The following is a 17,735-nucleotide window of genomic DNA, read 5'->3' on the forward strand; positions in this document are numbered from 1 at the left end:
CAACCCTTTGTTTTGAGAATAAGGCATTCAATGTTTAAAAAATAGTTTGTTTTGGTGAAAATTTTTGCTATTCAATATCTTTAATTTTTTTAGCTCAGATTTAGTCAACAGAGCTCTTTAGTAGTTATATTTTTAAAAAAAAATTTTTTGGAGAGTAATTTCACTCTAGTTATTTTTAGAAGTGAAATTTAAAATCCAAATTATATTGGTAAATTACCACTATTTTAGAAAACAGATTTTATTATAACAAATCATTTTTAGATTTAAAAAAAATTCATAATTGTGTAAAAAGTTTTCAATTTGTTTAACCTTTTCACGTGGGCGCAAAAATAAGAAATCTAGATCCTCTGGTGGGCTCTTTTTGAGACTGGGGGATGAGTTCAAGAAAGGGCACCACTAATCCCTGAAACAAGTCAAGTGATGGGTGTTAAACATCCCCGAGAGTTTTATTCTCCCTCTGTTATTCTAAACGCCAGTTCCTATCTTTTTCACCACCGCAGTTCGGGATAATAGACATACCACTGGTGGAGGATTCCCATTTTTTTTTTTACAACTGAAAAAGCGCGGGAAAACTTCTTTGGTGGTTTTATATGATTCAGTGTAAAAAACTACATTCCGAATGTCACATGTTGACTATTTATGGTGTTTTACAAACATTTAGATTTAGTGTATATATATATGTATATATATATTTGCGGTTTAAAACAAATAAAAAAAGAAAACTATAGATTACAGTGTCAATATCCTTTCTAAACTATATTAATAATTAAAATTTCCTTCATGAGAGTATTTTTATTGAATTTTTTATCTTTCTCGCGTTTGATTTCGATTTAAGGTTATTTAAAAAAAAAAAAATTTCGTTCTATCAAACATTTTTTATCATATATTTACTTTAAAATTATTGTAATTGTGGTATGTCATTGCTCTCTGGTTTACATTACTATTTTCAACGTATTATTATGAAACATTTTAACATTTTACTGTTTAAAATGCAAAACTATTATTATGCATTTGAGGAATAGTTAAAAAAAAAACTGTTCTTTGAGATATTATTTCAACAGTTAATTCAGTTTTTGAAAATTTCAGTTTGGTATTACAGGCTTTATTTATATCAGTTATTAAAGTTATATCTATTTTTTTAAGCTCTTTGATGCCATATTAAAACGATTGGTTTATTTAAATGTTTCCGCAAAAGATAAGCAAGCTAATGAAGTGTACAGTGATCATAAACACTCTTTTATTGAGTTAAAAAACGTTGGAAATTTCGAAGACCAAAGGGAAAAGCTCGGTTTATATCCATTTTTCACATAAATTCATGCTCTTTCGCATTTATAGGATTACTATGTTTTAAGTGTGAAATCAGTTTTTCGCGAGAATTATCATGCAGTGAAATTGGGCCATAGTGCGGAAAAACCTTTTTTTTTCGCGAGTAAAATCGATTTTTCTTTGAATCTATTCTTATATGCAAAAAGAGTTCTTTTTCGTGATCTTAATTTAGTTATTATAAATATCTATATTAAACATTATAAATATCAAGATTTTACTTATTAAATATTTGTAACATTGCAGATTTTATCGAAAGATTATAAATCTTTGGAAAGGATATAAATAGTTATAATATCATATTTTTGTAGACAGGCCTCTTGAGTCTGAGTTATTAGTGAAGGGATTTAAGTCATAGCCGATGGAAGAAAACATAGGAAATTTAATTTGATATTAACTCTTTGACTGAATTATTTTATTTTCATCTATCGACTTATGAAAAATACCGGTCACTTCAATAAATGATAAATAATTTTTCTCTTCATTCATCAGGGTCATTTATTTATTATTGTTATTATTACTAATAATAATGAAATAGAAAAGCAAGGTAAATGACGATAATTTTGCCCTAACTCCCAGCTAATTTGAAAGATCCTCTTTTTTCAAGAAAGCAAGATCATTTCGATCGAAAATTATGTTATGAAATAAATTCTTTTTATTTTATAATTTCTTAGGATTTCTTAAAAAATTATAAACTATAATAACTATGTTAATTATTTAAAAATAATCATACGGAATTTTTAAATTAATTTTCTAAGTACAGTAGAGAACCAATTATCCGGGATGCTCGGGACCATCGCTATCCCGGATATCTGAATTTCCCGGTTTTCTGGATCGACCAAAAAGTGTCGTTAATCGATGTTTTATCGAACCCGAAGTACAAGGAAAAAGTGTAATGCATAAAGTAAGAGAAAAAAGTAAGGTACTCCTAACTTTAAAAAGAAAAAAAAATGGTAGAAATACAACATTTAAAAGAATAAAAAAATTTGCAAGTTTAGACAAGAAAATCAAGTTTAAAAAATACGAAATTCTCATATTTATTTTTTAAAAATAATTACTATTCCTAAATTAAATAATATAAACAAAACCAATGATTAAATAATGCAATATATTTCATACCTAATTATACGGGGGGAAACGATAAAATAAAAGGAAAACTTATTAATCTAAGTAAAAACACTTGAAAATTATCGAACCGAAACGATAGTTAAAAAAGACACTAGCATAAATATTGAAACCCGGAACAAGGCAAGATCAACGGAATTAAAAAAAACAAACCTAATGATAAAATTTATGAATAAAAGGAATTAATTTATTGAGTGCGAAATTTACCTCGAAAAGAAAAAAAAAATCAAACGTAGTGGAATCAGAAAAACAAAACTGCAATCTGCTTCATAAAATAATCCTATGTTTAAATTAATAAAAAAAAATATAGTCATTCACAATTGACTTCAACTTACTCATGTAATAGATTTATAGAATTTTATTGTTCAAAAATTTAGCTTTAATCTTATAAAAAGTTACAAAACTGAGATATTAAAAGAATTTCAAGAACCTATAACTAAAAGTTGAACTGTGCGCAGAATGAGGGAATGAAACCACCAAATAATCTCAGTTTTGTGCGCAGAATGAGGGAATGAAGCCACCAAAGGAAGAAGGTTTTGTAAAAAAAAGTCAAAAATAGCGTTTATGATTTCGATTTCTTAAACATAGAAAATACATTTGTAATTATAAATTATATATTTATAAATGTGACATTTAAAATATTTATTAATCCTAAAGTATGAATAAATACTCCTGTGTAGTATTAAGTATATATATTTTTCTTCGGAAATGCAGATATTTATTTAAAATCATGTAAGAACATTTTTTTTAAACTGCAGGAATTATAATCAAAATTTTAAAATTCCAATAACTATATTTATAACACAAATTTAAAATATAACCTAAAAAAAAACTATTTATTTGAGTTTATGTAAAATATATTGCTTTGATATTTTATTTCAATTTAATTTAATTTACTTAAAAGAACGCTTTTCGATTCTGATTATTCCATATTTTTTATATACAATTGAAAATATTCGTTAAATTATATTTGTAATAACGAAATCAATTTGTTCAAAATATAACTCACAGCTAGAACCAAAAAATTTTGTAAAAAAAAATAGCACCAATGAAACTGACTAAAAAAGACGTAAGAAAACGACGAACAAACAAAAAAGTACTCAAACTTGGAATAGATGTTTGAAGGTAGGTGGGAAATGTAAGGAAACTTTTCTCCCCTTAACTTAAAAAGGTGAGACTTTTCGTAAACACTAAAACAATAAAACACGCCCCACTGTAACTTGATCTTGTCTCTTAACTGAGGAGGAGATTTTTTCCCCATTTCTTACGCTGAAAGTGTCACATGCCCACCACAGGACCCCAAGATCAGATGTGACAACTGCTGTCACAGCCCCCCGGAAAAGGTTAAAAAGTTCCTCAAACATGATGAAACACATAAAAAGTGAAATTAATATTAAAGGGCTCTAACTTTCCTCTGCTTTCCTGACCTATTGGAACCATATTTTTCTGTAGCTACGCTCAGATCTTGATGGTTAAAAATTCAAATCTGAAAAAGGAAGATCTATGTTTTTTAAGATAAATATATGTTATTTGTCTGATTTTGTAACTTAATCAATAATTGACATTAATGACATTATCCATTAAGTTTGGCCTTTAGTATGAGAAAATTTGATCATTAAAATGAAAGTTATTCAAGTTATTCTGCTCTTTAAGTACTTATAATTTATTAAAAAAAACAATAAAAGATAGTGATTACCTTATTTCATATGGGCCAACTCCATCTTTGTTCATTTTGAGGCACAGGGCTTTAAATTTTAATGATTGAATTGTTTTTCTTATCTTATTTTTAAACTGTAACTTACATGGTTTTTTTTTTATCTACAGAAACTTTGTTGAAAAAAACTTGTTCATAATTTAAGTTCAATCATGGCATTATTTATTGAACAAAACGAAATTATTTTTTGACAATTTTAATTAAGATTGGTGACACGTCTTATCAGTTATTCATTTGGAGAAAAAGTCTTCCCAATACAAGAGATTAGTGTGCAAATTTTTATGGCGGAAGAAAATTTTTTTTCCTCCTAGGATTCATTTATACTCTCCTCCATATTCATGAATTATTTTAATTTAAATTATACAGTAAAAAATGTTAAAAACCATTTACTTTTTAGGCCATTACCCCTTTGTAAACAGCTGTTATTAATAAAGTGGACAGCAATGGCTGTTTTCATGTGCTGTAATGTTTCATATCTATTTTGTAAGACAGTGAAGTACAACAGTTTTGTAAAGTATTAAAAAAAATACAGTAATTGAAAAAAAGAAATTATTTTTTTATACATACTGAAGTATAGTTTTATGAAATTAATAATTCAATTTTAAACTTTCAGTTTGTTTGTTAGCCAAATAAAGTAGGTGTTTCTCATTTTATTTGGCTTTAGGGCAATGCCTCAGATCAGTTATGGCTATAATCACTTGTTACTATTCTATCACCTAATAATATAAATTAAATATTTTATGTTTTAAATGCTCTCAATGCACCGTGGTCAGACTGGTAGTAAAACGTCAATCTTTTTGTTTCTAGCATAAAGTTTACAGTAGAAAACAGAAGAAATATTAAAATTACTCAAATTTTGTGACACTAGCTGTCAAACTATTGCTGTTATTATAACGTGCTTTTATCAGCTTTTATTTGTTGTGACTATGGTGGGCTTTTACAGGTTGTTCCATAATCAGTGCTCATTAACCTTTGCTCATAAAACTGTTAATATTCTTCTCGAAAATGAAATAAAAAAGTATACACATTAGTGGATGCAAATTATTTTTTAAGTGCGAAAGTAATAAAGATGCTATCAAGAATGGAGTTCTCAGTGAAATTTTGAAGTGTGTCGAATGATCACTTTTCATCACTGTTTTCTTTGGCAATCAAGAAAATTTTAAAGTTTTCAATTTATCCTTCGTTATTATTTTGTTAAATTTCTATACCATTTTCTCTGAAATATTATTTTGTGACTGCTTACATACTTAAGGATTCTCATTATAAACATGAAAGGGGATCATTACGGAACACTCAGTGTTCTAAATCCTATTAAGTCATCATGTTACACTAACTTATCCCATTGGTTACAGGTGGGAAATTTTGTTAAAATAATTTTAAAAAAGACAGCATATAATTTCAATTAATATTTACTTCACAAATTTGTATTGTCAGTTTTAATTGCATTTTATGTAAGTATTAAATAAAGAAATAGAACAATAAAACATATTTAAAAAACTATGCCCATCTCTCTCCAACTTAAAGTAAGTAGTCTAATTTGTGCAGACAATTACTATATTTATATAGTATATTAATTTAGTAGTCTACTATTTTTCTTTACTATATTTATTTACTATGTATATTATGAAGGCAAATCTGAAGGAAAATAAAGGGAGGGGGAAAATTTTTTGAGCTCTAAAGGTCCTAAAATATAGGTTGTAAAACTGATTTTTCTAATTTTTTTTAAATTTATAAAAATGCACTTTATGTTTTGAGTGTAAATTCAGGGGGTTATTCCAGATTTTTTGTGAAAGGTCTTGCTATTTAAAAACCTACTCACAAGTTTGAGAATCTGAAAATAGTGTCCATTTTGTGGAAAATCACAAACTGGTATGTGTTCAGACTTTGTAAATGCTCCCGTTTTTTGTGAGAAATCAACCCAGAATAAACAGAATTGGTTTATTTCTGCTAATTCTTGTTTTTGCGAATGCTTGTCAATAAGGTCCAGTTTTTAGGAATGTATGAAAATGAAATTCTACTTTTATGGACAAGCACTATTATACTAATACTATAAAGTTCTTTGTTTTTCAGTTTTTAGTGTTTGTTTTTTTTAATTATTAATTTGCATCGATAAATTATGTTTCAATTTGACAGAATCTTTTTATGCAAGCATTTTTTCAAGTAATGGTTGTTTGATAAATTTGATTATTTTTATTTATTTTGTTTATTTAATTTTACTAACTGTATTTATTTTATTTTATTTAGAGTTTTTTCTTTTTCTCATTTTAACAGTTAAAAATACAATTTGCTTTATATCTTTGTTATTACTGAATAATTTTAGAAATGGAGTAGCACTTAACATATTTTAATGTTTAGTTTAGTTATTATAAATTAAGATTAACCAATTTTTATTTAAAAAAATAAAAAGATTAGTCCAGAAACTTAAAAGTTTCACATTTATGTAAAACATGTCTACCTGGAATTGAATTTTTTTTAAAAAAAAAAGTTTATAGCATTATAACTAGATTTATGGCAAATTTTAGCGGATTTGTGATGTATAATGCCTTGTGTTATGCATTTGCCTTCAGGCCTTGATCTGGCCATGTATCAAGGCTGAAAAGTTGGTAAGAAGCACATAAAATGTAATTATCATGACTTTTAAAATGCATAATGTACAATGCACCAAAAAAAAATCTTTGATCTAATTATCAGATCTTCATGTTCTAGGACTCAATGGTTCGAGGGGGTGTCCTTAAATATGCTGATTAATTGATGCAGATGGTGTTTGAAGTTACAAAATCAGACACGAAAACGAGCTTCCTCTGAACAAACATACCCTTTTTTGATGGATTCGGATTTGTGATCCCAAAAATATGGTCCCCATAGTTTGGTCAGGAAAGCGATCCAAAGTTTGGACTCCCTAATGTTACTTTTATATTTTACGTATTTCATCATATCTTGAGAACTTTTTAAGCAAATTGAAAAATCTTCACACACAATTATAAAATTCGTTTATTAAAAATAATTCCATGCAAAAAATAACTTTTAGTGAATATTTATTATTTTTCATTGTTTTATTTTAAGAATGGTCCAAAAAATTTTGAATATTCAAGCATAAAATTTTCATAAATTTTAAAGTGCGTAAACATGGCAAAATACAAAATTTGAGTAAAATCGGTTGAATAGTTCGCGAAAAATTGAATTTTAATTATCAGACTTTTTTTAAATTCAATTTTTCAGGAACTGTTTGATCAATTTTGCTCACATTTAGTACTTTGCCTAGTAAAATTACATTCTTTAAAATTATGCAAACAATTTTTGTTCAAAAAAACAATTCAAAATTTTTTCTACCATTCTTAAACAAAATAATAAAACATAATACAGTAGGGAACCGATTATCCGGAACGATCGGGACCATTCCTATTCCGGATAACTGATTTTTCCGGTTTTCTGAATCGCTACAAAAAGCCGTTTTTTTGTTGTTAAACCCAACTAAAAAAAATTTTTTTTGGGAAATAATCTTAAAAAGAAGAAAAAACGATGAAGTATTACACTAATGATTATTTCCAAAATGATGGTAAGGTGAACATCTTTCAAAAAAGAAAGAAAAATCCTGAAATCTTATAAGGAAAAAAAAATTTTGTTTAAAAAATGGCGGGAAAATTTATCGAATTTCGTTCCGGTTTTTTGGTTTTCCGGTTTTCTGATTTCCGGATAACGGGTTCTGTACTGTATATATTTTCTAAAAGTTTTTTTTTGCATGGAATATCTTTGGATAAACAAATTTTACAATTTTGTGTAAAAATTTTCATATCACTTAAAAAGTTCTTGGCATATAGCGAAATATGCAAAAAGTAAAATTAACATTAAGGCGTCTAACTTTGGAGCACTCTCCTTAACAAACTATTGGGACTTCATTTCCTAGATTGCCTCTATTTTCTATATTTTGGGGGTCAAAAATCTGAATCTGTCTTAAAAAAAAAGGTGTGTTTATTCAGATTAAGTATGTTTTTGTGTCTGACTTTGTAACTTAAAATATCATCTGCATTTATTTATTAGCATATTTGAGGTCATCCCTCCAAACCATTAATATTGAGTCCTAGAACGTGAAAATCCGATCATTTAATTTTTGTTAATCCTTGTATATAGTCATAATTTAAGCAAAAAAAGTTTAAACTTATGATTTATTTATTTTACAGAGAGATTCTTGTGGAAAAATTGAAGCTTACCAAGACCCTCTTCTATACAGATGTTCCACTACTTGGCGCATGTATAATTTGTATGATTCTGTCTATTCAAAGTATCCAAAATTAACAAGAATTCATATGTATTGTGATAATTTAGAATTTTCTTTGACTGATCAGCAATTACCTATGTTTCTTAGACTATTATATCTTTGTGTGTATCTACACAATAAAAGCAATCTCTCCAACCAAGAAAGCAGGCACGTGAACGATAGCAATGAAATTATGGGCTCATTGATGAATGAATCAAGTAAAATACACTTTTTTCTACTATTCAGTTATACACACTGTTTTATTTTTATGAGGTCTTAATCCTTTTATTTTTAATTTCAAGTTAGTTATTTCCTATGCAATTTATTCTAATTTTCTCTTTTTTTTTTTAAACTCAATCTCAGAAAGAGAAAAGTGAGTCAATATTTTATAACTTAAAAAAAATTAGCTGCAACCAAGGATGTAATCTCAGGCTCTTTTTTTATACAATCTATTTATAGTAAGCAAAAAAAAAAAAACTACCCTTTATTCTAATAGTCAGATTTTCATGTGCTAAGTGCCACTCTTAAGCATTTGAAAGGTTAATTTCAAATATGCTAATTAACTTAAGCTAATCATTAGTTAAATGAAGGAATCAGACCCAAAATTGAAATTTTTCTGAATAAACATACAGTTTTTTAGTGGTTTAGATTTTGAACATCCAAAACATGGGCTGTAGCCACAATCTTCTAAATATGATTGTAGTCAGGTGGACAGTTACAGTATTGGTCCTCCTAATGTTAATTTCACTTTTTGTGTAAATCACTATAATTCTGTGTTAAGCAAACTAAAACCTTTTTGCACAAGATTATGAAACTCATTTATGCAAAGATAATTGCATGCAAAAAGTTATTGTGAAGTAATTATTGTTTTTTATTATTTTGTTTACTAATGGTAAAAAAAATTGAGTTGTGAAGAATATGAATATTTACATTGTTTTAAACTTTGTAAAATAACAAAGTAAAAAATTTGAATGAAATTGGTTAAATAGTTTCTGATTAGCCCTTCAATGGTTGCAAAATTTTAAATAAAATTTGCCTACATTTTTCGTTAAGAAAATTATCTAAAACTTACTGTATATAAAATACATGTATTCACTTTTAATTTTTTGAATTATTGCAAACATATGTGTTTGAAACACACATGAGTTCTAGTTTAAAATAAAATATCTCTAAATACAGTCTGATACTACCATCTGGTCTGTAGATAGGAAAATAAACATGATTCTGGGCATAAGATAAAATTTTTAAAAAATTTTGGTACTTTTGAACGTTCAAGCTTAACCCACTGACGGTTCTGCACGTAAAAAGTCGCATTTTAACCTGCAGTCTTTTCTGCATAGCAAAACCGGTTTTCCCATGTTAACTGATAGGGGAACTGTGTGTAGGGGAGAAACATTCTCCCAATTTTGCCCATTTCCTTAACCGCCAGTGGGTTAAAAATGTCATAGGCAGGAGAAATAGTGGATGAAACTTCACCCCATTACTTTGATGTTAACAAAAAGGACTCAATTAATAAATTAAAAAAAAAAGTATTTTGAAATTTCCATTTTTCAAGAACCACTCAACTGATTTTGGAGTTTTATATTTTATTATTTAAAATTACATAGTTTAAAATGATATTTTGTACAATATTTTATAACTGTTATTAAATAAAAATATTAAAAGCTGTTATTGAAAGTTATATTTAAAATTAATTATCTTTGGATGATTGAATTTTATAATTGTGCATAAGAAGATTTCAAATCACATAAAAAATTCCTTAGGTATGGAAAAATATTGAAAACATTAAGCTTTTGACTGTTTTCCTAATTGGTCCATATTTTCAAAAATGCACTTATCCTCTATATTTCCATAGTAAAAGAAACTAATTCTGTCAAAAAATAAAAGATGTATTTATTCAGGGTAAATTTATTTTTGTGTCTGATTTAGTAACTTAAAATGTCATCATATTTGAAGCCAATTCTTTGAACCATTAAGATAGTACTTTAGAAAATTGGGTCATTAGAACAAAAAGTGTTTCAGGTAAAGGTACTAATTTTTTTATTCACTTTACAATACAGTGGGTGATCGGTTAACGAACATAATCCGTTCCAAGACTATTCGCTATCTGAATTGTTCGTTCCATGTCGATTGCTTTTCTCTCTTTTTCAGGATTTTCTGGAGGAAATTAATAGCATTGAGCATTGTTGTTGTAAAGATCCCCAACCCTACTGACATCAGCTTGGTTTGAGTGCCATTCTAAGACCATTGCTCTGACATCCTCCCACTTTTTCAAAAGATCTTTAATAGCAGATGTCGGCATTGGTCCTCTTTCGTCTTCCTCTTGTTCAGAAGGAGACACATTTTGCTGTGTTTCTTGGTGTTCTTCATTCAAAATTTTTTGGAGTTCTTCTGTCGTCAGTTCATCTTCATGTCCCATTATGAGCTCTTCTGTGTCATCCTCGTTCACCTACAATTCCAGATCTCTAGCAGTTGTCAAAATTTCATCCATAATTTCAGGGGTGTCTCCCTGACCACCTCCGTCTCCTTGAACGAAGGATGGGCACAGCTTCCGCCTAGCAGAAGCCTGTGTGACTTCTGACCACGCCTTTTGAATAATACGAATAGCTTCAAGAATGTCAAATTTTTCTTTCCAAAACTTTTTTAAAGTTATTGTTGAGGAGAATTGGCTTGCTTCAAAACACCGACGAAACAGCGCGCGAGTGTACAATTTCTTGAAAGCCGCAATTGCCTCCTGATTCATTGGCTGAATCAGCGAAGTCGTATTCGGAGGTAATAACTGAACTGTCAACAAATTATCTTCAAGATCCTTTGGGTGTCCTGGTGCATTGTCCAATAGCAGCAGTGCTTTCAACGGCAAGTCATTGGTATCAAGGTAGTCCTTGATGCTCGGGGCACAAACTTTAAATAGCCATTCTTTGAAAAGATACTGCATGACCCATGCCCTCTGATTCGATCTCCACATTACTGGCAGTTTGCTCTTAATTATGGAATTTTTTTTTAATGCTCTGGGATTCTCAGAGTGGTAAACGAGAAGTGGTTTAAGCTTCATATCACCACTAGCGTTAGCTCCCAAAAGTAAAGTCAATCGGTCTTTCATAGGTTTATGACCAGGAACACTTTTCTCATCTTTCGCGATGTAGGTACAGTTCGGCTTGCGCTTCCAAAACAACCCAGTTTCATCACAATTAAATATTTGTTGTGGACAATACCCTTCTGTTTCAATGAATTCTTGAAATTTGAGACAGTACTTCTCAGCTGCTTCTTTATCTGCACTAGCAGACTCACCATGCATTAATGCATGTTTAATTCCTGACCTTCTTTTAAACTTTGCAAACCAGCCAGTGGTAGCCTTGAATTCTAACTCCTTGGATGACGAACCTGGAGTTTGTTCTTTCAATTTCTCAAAAATTTCTCTAGCCTTCTCTTGAATGATAGGCATACTGGTTACATCTCGTTTAATTTCCCGTTCATTTATCCAAACTAAAAGCAACCTCTCCATTTTATCATGGATGGCACTTCTTTGCTTCGCAGAAGTGATTTTTGTTATTCCTTCAGCTGCTTGAGTCTTTTTGATATCTTTCTTAGCTAATATTGTGCATACTGTAGACCTGTTCAAGCCATACTGTCTCGCAACATCAGCCATTTTCTGTCCACTCTCAACTTTGGCTATTATTTCTGGTTTGGTGATTATAGTGAGCACAGTCCTTGACACTCCAGGCTTTTAGAGACCCATAATATTGTCAGATTTTCAGTTTTTTTATAAGGGTTTCAGAAAAGCACACACGAAGATTTTAGAGGAACAGGAACCAACTAGCGTACACATTTGACAAAGTTTTGGCGCACACTAGCACTGCACGTGTGTTATTACCACATTCAGGGTTGCCAGTGGCGACTAAAAGGCGATTGATGAGTCTGCCATCTGGAATTCGTCATTCAGGACGATGAACGAGGGAGGGAAGCACTCAAAACGAAATAATTTTCTGTGAATTTTTGAATGAAATCAAAACCCAAACTGATGATCTAATTTGTATGAATATTCTATTGGAATTTTTTTTTTCAATAGAACTTTGAAGTTTAATAGGTAAGCAACATAATTCAGGAGAGATGAAAAAGGATTTTTAGTCTTTTCTCATATTTCATGTATTTTTACGGTGGTAGCACGTCATCGGCACCTTTATATTTTATAGTCTGCACTGTTTGAAAAAGTTAAGAATTCGCTTAATTTATTCGCCATGCCAGCAAATCCACTCGCTCATAACTAGGGCTGCAAGTTTGTCGCGGGAAAAAAGACCCCAAATTCGCGGAAAAATTGCGGGAAATTTTGAAAATTACGCAAATTCTAAACATAAAAAAATTTGTTATATAAATGATGCAAAAGACAGAAATTGCGCAAATAATAAAGAAAGCTTAAAAATACACAACAAAAGTATTTCTTTGAATTTCAAGCAATATTAATATTTTTATTTAAATGAACAGAATTTTGGTGCAAAGTATTGTACATTGTCAGATTATTCTCATTTATGGTTCGTCTTTCATCACTTAATACATTTTTAAACTTAAAAAACGATCTTTCTGCGTCAACGCTGTTTTTGGGCATCGACAAACTTTGAACTGCCACTTTTGCCAATTTTGGAGCGTTCGGTCTTTGATTTCCAAAACTCGATCAATTTGCTTCACCAACGCGCAATTCCTTGACCATTGCTTTTAAGAAGTAATTGTTGTGAAAACTCAAACATTCTGCATTCAAACTACTAGTTACAAGTCTATACTAACTACTAGTCCCCCCTTCATCTAAGAAACTTATCCATATTTAAGAAATCACAAGAAGCCGCCTAGGAAAAATTAACTGGATATGTAGAAAGGCAGTAGAAATTTCATTGCCCAGTGCAATAGCATGTATAACAATTTTTCTGTCAAAGATTTGATTTATAACATTTTCCTTCTTTTGTGATTCCAATTTCTTTTGTACTCTAACTGACTTCAGGAAGGTAATTACCCTCCCTAAGTGTAGAAAGACCACCTTAGTTGACAAGATTGTGATTATCTCTGAACTATTTTCATGTCATTTTGCTATTGATTCACTCCCCGAAATATCTAATCAATTTTACATGTTCAATTTAAGGTTCAGGAAAATAAAAAATTCTGTTTAATAAAAATAAAAAATGAAAAAAAAATCAAATTTTAAGCAATTTTCGCGCAAGTCAAGACATATTGAGAAATTCGTGAATTTTAGGAATAAAGATGACAATTTCGCGGAAATTCGCTCTGCGACAAACCTGCAGCCCTACCCATAACTTATCAGCTGTCAGAAAATATTGATATTCATATTGAAATTGAAGTATTCAAGTGTGTATTGCTTTTAGTCATAATAATAATTATTGAATTACCTTTAAATTCATTGTTAATTCAAGTTTCATTTAGTAATTATCAATACTAAGCATGCTTTGAACATTTCTCCTTTCAGTGATCTTATTTTGCATGCAAAATGTTTAATATAAATTTTTTTTCAGGCCGAGAAGTGTTCGTTAGAATTTGTTTTGTTCATTATCCGAGTATGTGTTCGTTATCCAAGCACGAAAATCTTTCGTGAAAGTGTTCGTTAACCGATTTGTTCGTTAACCGATCTGTTCGTTAACTGATCACCCACTGTAGTTAGTTTGAGAAAAAGATGGATAAGTAGAGAAAAAACTTGGGGAATACTGTAGGAAATAGCAAGCTTTTTTAATTTTGTTTACATTTTCAGCACAATACTGTACTTATGTTTGCATTCAATTTTATCTCTTTCATTTCAAACTCACTAAATTATGAATAAGCTTTTTGTGTTTGTCATTTATTTAAAGAGTTTGTACAGAGGAAGTTTTTATCATTGAAAATATCTCAGTAAAAGTAGTCTAAAAACTGTAAACTTGGAAGATAAAATTAGTACAATAAAAAAAATTACATGACAACTTGTTTCTTGAAATTTATTTTAATGCATCAATCAATTTAAAAAATTGCGAATAAAATAAAAACATGTAATACTGGTATTAATATCCAAATAATTGTGCTGATATATTTCGGTCTCACTACACCCATGAGTGAAGGAAATTGTAAAAAAAATATGTTAATTTACGTAAAACTTCACTACAGCACACCTATTCAGAAGAAGGGCATGTTTAATTCTGGTTGTCAAAAATATAGAAAAATAGTATTCAACCTAGAGAAGGGGGGTTTGAAATGGGTGGTTTTTAGAACTTTGCTGATACTGAGAGATTTAGTAGAGGGACATATGAAATTAAAGTGATAAATGGTGGTTACTCTAAAATTTTTTACTCGGCTATGTTAAAAATCCTTTATAAATTGTTGTAATTTTAAATATATATTTTTTATAAATTTACTTAAACTTTTTTCAACCTTTGAACAACATCTATGTCGTGGAAAAGAAAAGGGTGATGGGTATTGTGTTGATTACGGTGCTCAACCAGCAGAAAATCTACTGATAACTCTCTTAAAATGAGGTTACCTTGAGAGTCAGATTCGACTTTGAAATCTGAGGATTTTATAAAATCTTAATTAGAGAATAAAATGTATTGATTGATCTTCCGATTAACTCATGTCTATGGATTGCCTGGAGGTGAATATGAAAGTAATTACGCTGGTGAATATTGAGTTAAGAAACATACTTGGATAATATTTCAGGTTAAAACCCAGAGATGAAGCCTCTCTTAATTTCCTGTATTAAGAGATATTTCTGTATAGATAACTAAATTTTTGTTGTTTGTTAAGGTTCTTTTGAAGAGAATGCTAATGAAGAAAGTTGGGGATCTTGGGCTATGTCTTTTGTTCCTGATGTTGGATTGATACTTGGCTCTTCTACTAATGAAGAACAGGAAAAAGAATCAAACATATTGAAATCAAAGAAAATATTCCAATTTGGAATCTTTATTGGAAAAACATCCTGTGTTTTAAAAGTAAATAAATTAAATTTTATATGATTTGTCCAATCTGCTATTTTATATTTTTTTTAAATCTTACAAATATGTAAAAGATTTTGTTTCATTCGACTGAAATATTATGTATCTGAGCATTTTTTATTGTGATTCCTTTTCTAAAATATCAGATGTGTATTTAATTTTTCAGGTAAAAAAATTATTTAATCTGAAATGAAATAATGTGCATATTGTATTTCTGTTGTATTGTCTGATACATTTATCTCAAGGCATTGCCAAACTACTCTAATAATATTTTCTTCAGTTAAGATTTTTAATATTTTTTTCAAAACAATTTTTAAAGAGTAATGAATGCATATTTTTCAGGAAGAAAGTATTATACAAAATCAGTTCTTATAAAGTTATAGACTGTCTCAGATAATCAATTTATTTTAGGCTAGAAAAGTCTAAAGGCTAGAAAGTCTGGCTAAAATTTTGGTGAAAAAAGCAAAGAAGGAGATCGAAGTTAGTAATTGTCTGAACTTGATTTATTTATGCTCACTACACCCTTTCAAAATACAGCGAAGAATGTCACAGCTAGTAACTTTTTGGTTTTGTAGAATTGGATTAACAAAAAGAAAATTGTCGAAAATGACTTGAAAACCCTAAAGACTAGAAATTGGAAGGGAGTTGCCATGGATAGGAGACGCTGGCGTTTGTCAGCTGTTGAGGCAGCCAAGGCCTGCAAGGGACTGTTGCACTGATAAAGAAGAAGAAAAGAAAATTGAACCAGTTTAGTTGGATGACTAGTAAATAGAAACTGGGGAAAGGTTCCAGATTGTTTAAAAACTGAAAAAGAAGTTTCATGAAAAAATAAAAAAAAATTTGAAAATACAGAATTTGGTTCTATACCTACTGTATAACAATATAAGCTGATAGCAAATGTGATTATCGTATGTCCATGTAATAAAGCAATTGATACTACAAACATTTCAAAGAAAATGACCAAACCATAATGTCTTGAATGAAAAAATTTAACATAGATGTTGAAAATGAAATGTGCAGCCAGTTTTCAGTTAAGGCAGAATCAAGAAGCTGGACTGTTAATACATTCTATGGCATTTTAGTTTTAGCTGCAATAAATACTTGTATTATTTTTAAATGTGCGGCATTAAAGAAATTATTTAGGCATTATTTTATTTGAAGATGAAAAATTTTGAATAAACTTCAACAAAACATTACTTGAAAAGAACTTACAAGAAAAATCAATGTCACTCTGAACAACCAGCCAAACCCAAAATATGCAAAAGAAAAGATAATTTAATAGAAATACTACAAATTAATTGTGCTCTTGTTATAGGATACCTTTTAGAAAATGAACAAAGCATGTGATATATAAGTGTATGGACAAATTGAAGAAAGTTTTTTTTTTCTGTGATAAATTATTTAATTATTAATGCCTTTTAAATCATTAATGAAAATGTTTTTGTGGAGTTACATATATTCCTATTACTGTTAAGGAAATATATCTTTTCAACACAAAAATTATAAACTAATGTTGAATGGCACTATTTGACTTTTAAATAAATATTAAGACCAAAAAAATATTTAATTTTAAAATTTTTGGCTGAGTTTTTAAAATGAGGTCACATCGCATTGTAAGGGGTAGTTGCATAGCCCACATTTTAGTATTTGCAAGTAATTTAATTTTTCTTATCTATAAAATAAAATATTAAAGTTATCTATTATTATCAATTTTACTTGTATTTTATTCTTTATTCTTTTTTATTGTTTTTTTATTCTCTAATGTTACTTGCTGCTTTATTGTTGTTTTAAATTGCTGTATTCTTATGATATATATATATATATATATATAATAACGGTATCCACACCGTTATTTTTTAGTTATTTACAGTCAAAGCAGCATGATTAACGAGTCCATATTGTGCATAATCTTTTTTATTTAGTAGCGATGGTGAAAGCATACATTTGAGCCCCCTCCAATCTGGAGATGGGGGGAGACCCATGTCCCGTCTAAGCTGACGAATTTTATTTAAGCATGATAAACAACAAAAAGCACACGCAAAAATATTGCTCCTCTATTTTATAGGATGATTAAACGTTGTGCAGAGGTCAGTCATTATTGCCTTTTTTTGTATTCCTACGCCTCATCAATTTATTTATTACTCATAGAAAATCTTTTAATCTTTCCTTATATGGAAGTGAAAGATCTTAAAATAACTTCTCTTTTGAAGTATAAATCTAATTATTATTCATTGGCATGTTTTTAGCCTTGAAGTCCCAAAATAGAATTTCTACCCTTATCCTTTACTAAAGATATTTAATGAAAAGGAATGAAGTTTTAATGCTTTTATTAATACAAAAGTATTTAATTTTTGTATTACAT

At 29.2% G+C, this 17,735-nt stretch overlaps 1 protein-coding gene across 1 annotated transcript in view; it reads left to right on the top strand.

Moving 5' to 3' along the window:
• The window catches only part of LOC107452507 (vacuolar protein sorting 13B), a 175,474-nt gene that overhangs the window by 16,645 nt on the left and 141,094 nt on the right, over positions 1–17,735 (top strand). Inside the window, exons 4-5 of the mRNA XM_071187283.1 lie at positions 8,341–8,635; positions 15,186–15,370. Coding sequence (XP_071043384.1) covers positions 8,341–8,635; positions 15,186–15,370 — 480 coding nt within the window. The remainder of the gene's footprint in view (positions 1–8,340; positions 8,636–15,185; positions 15,371–17,735) is intronic.

Source organism: Parasteatoda tepidariorum, chromosome X1 (genome assembly GCF_043381705.1).
Source record: "Parasteatoda tepidariorum isolate YZ-2023 chromosome X1, CAS_Ptep_4.0, whole genome shotgun sequence".
Classification (NCBI taxonomy): domain Eukaryota; kingdom Metazoa; phylum Arthropoda; class Arachnida; order Araneae; family Theridiidae; genus Parasteatoda; species Parasteatoda tepidariorum.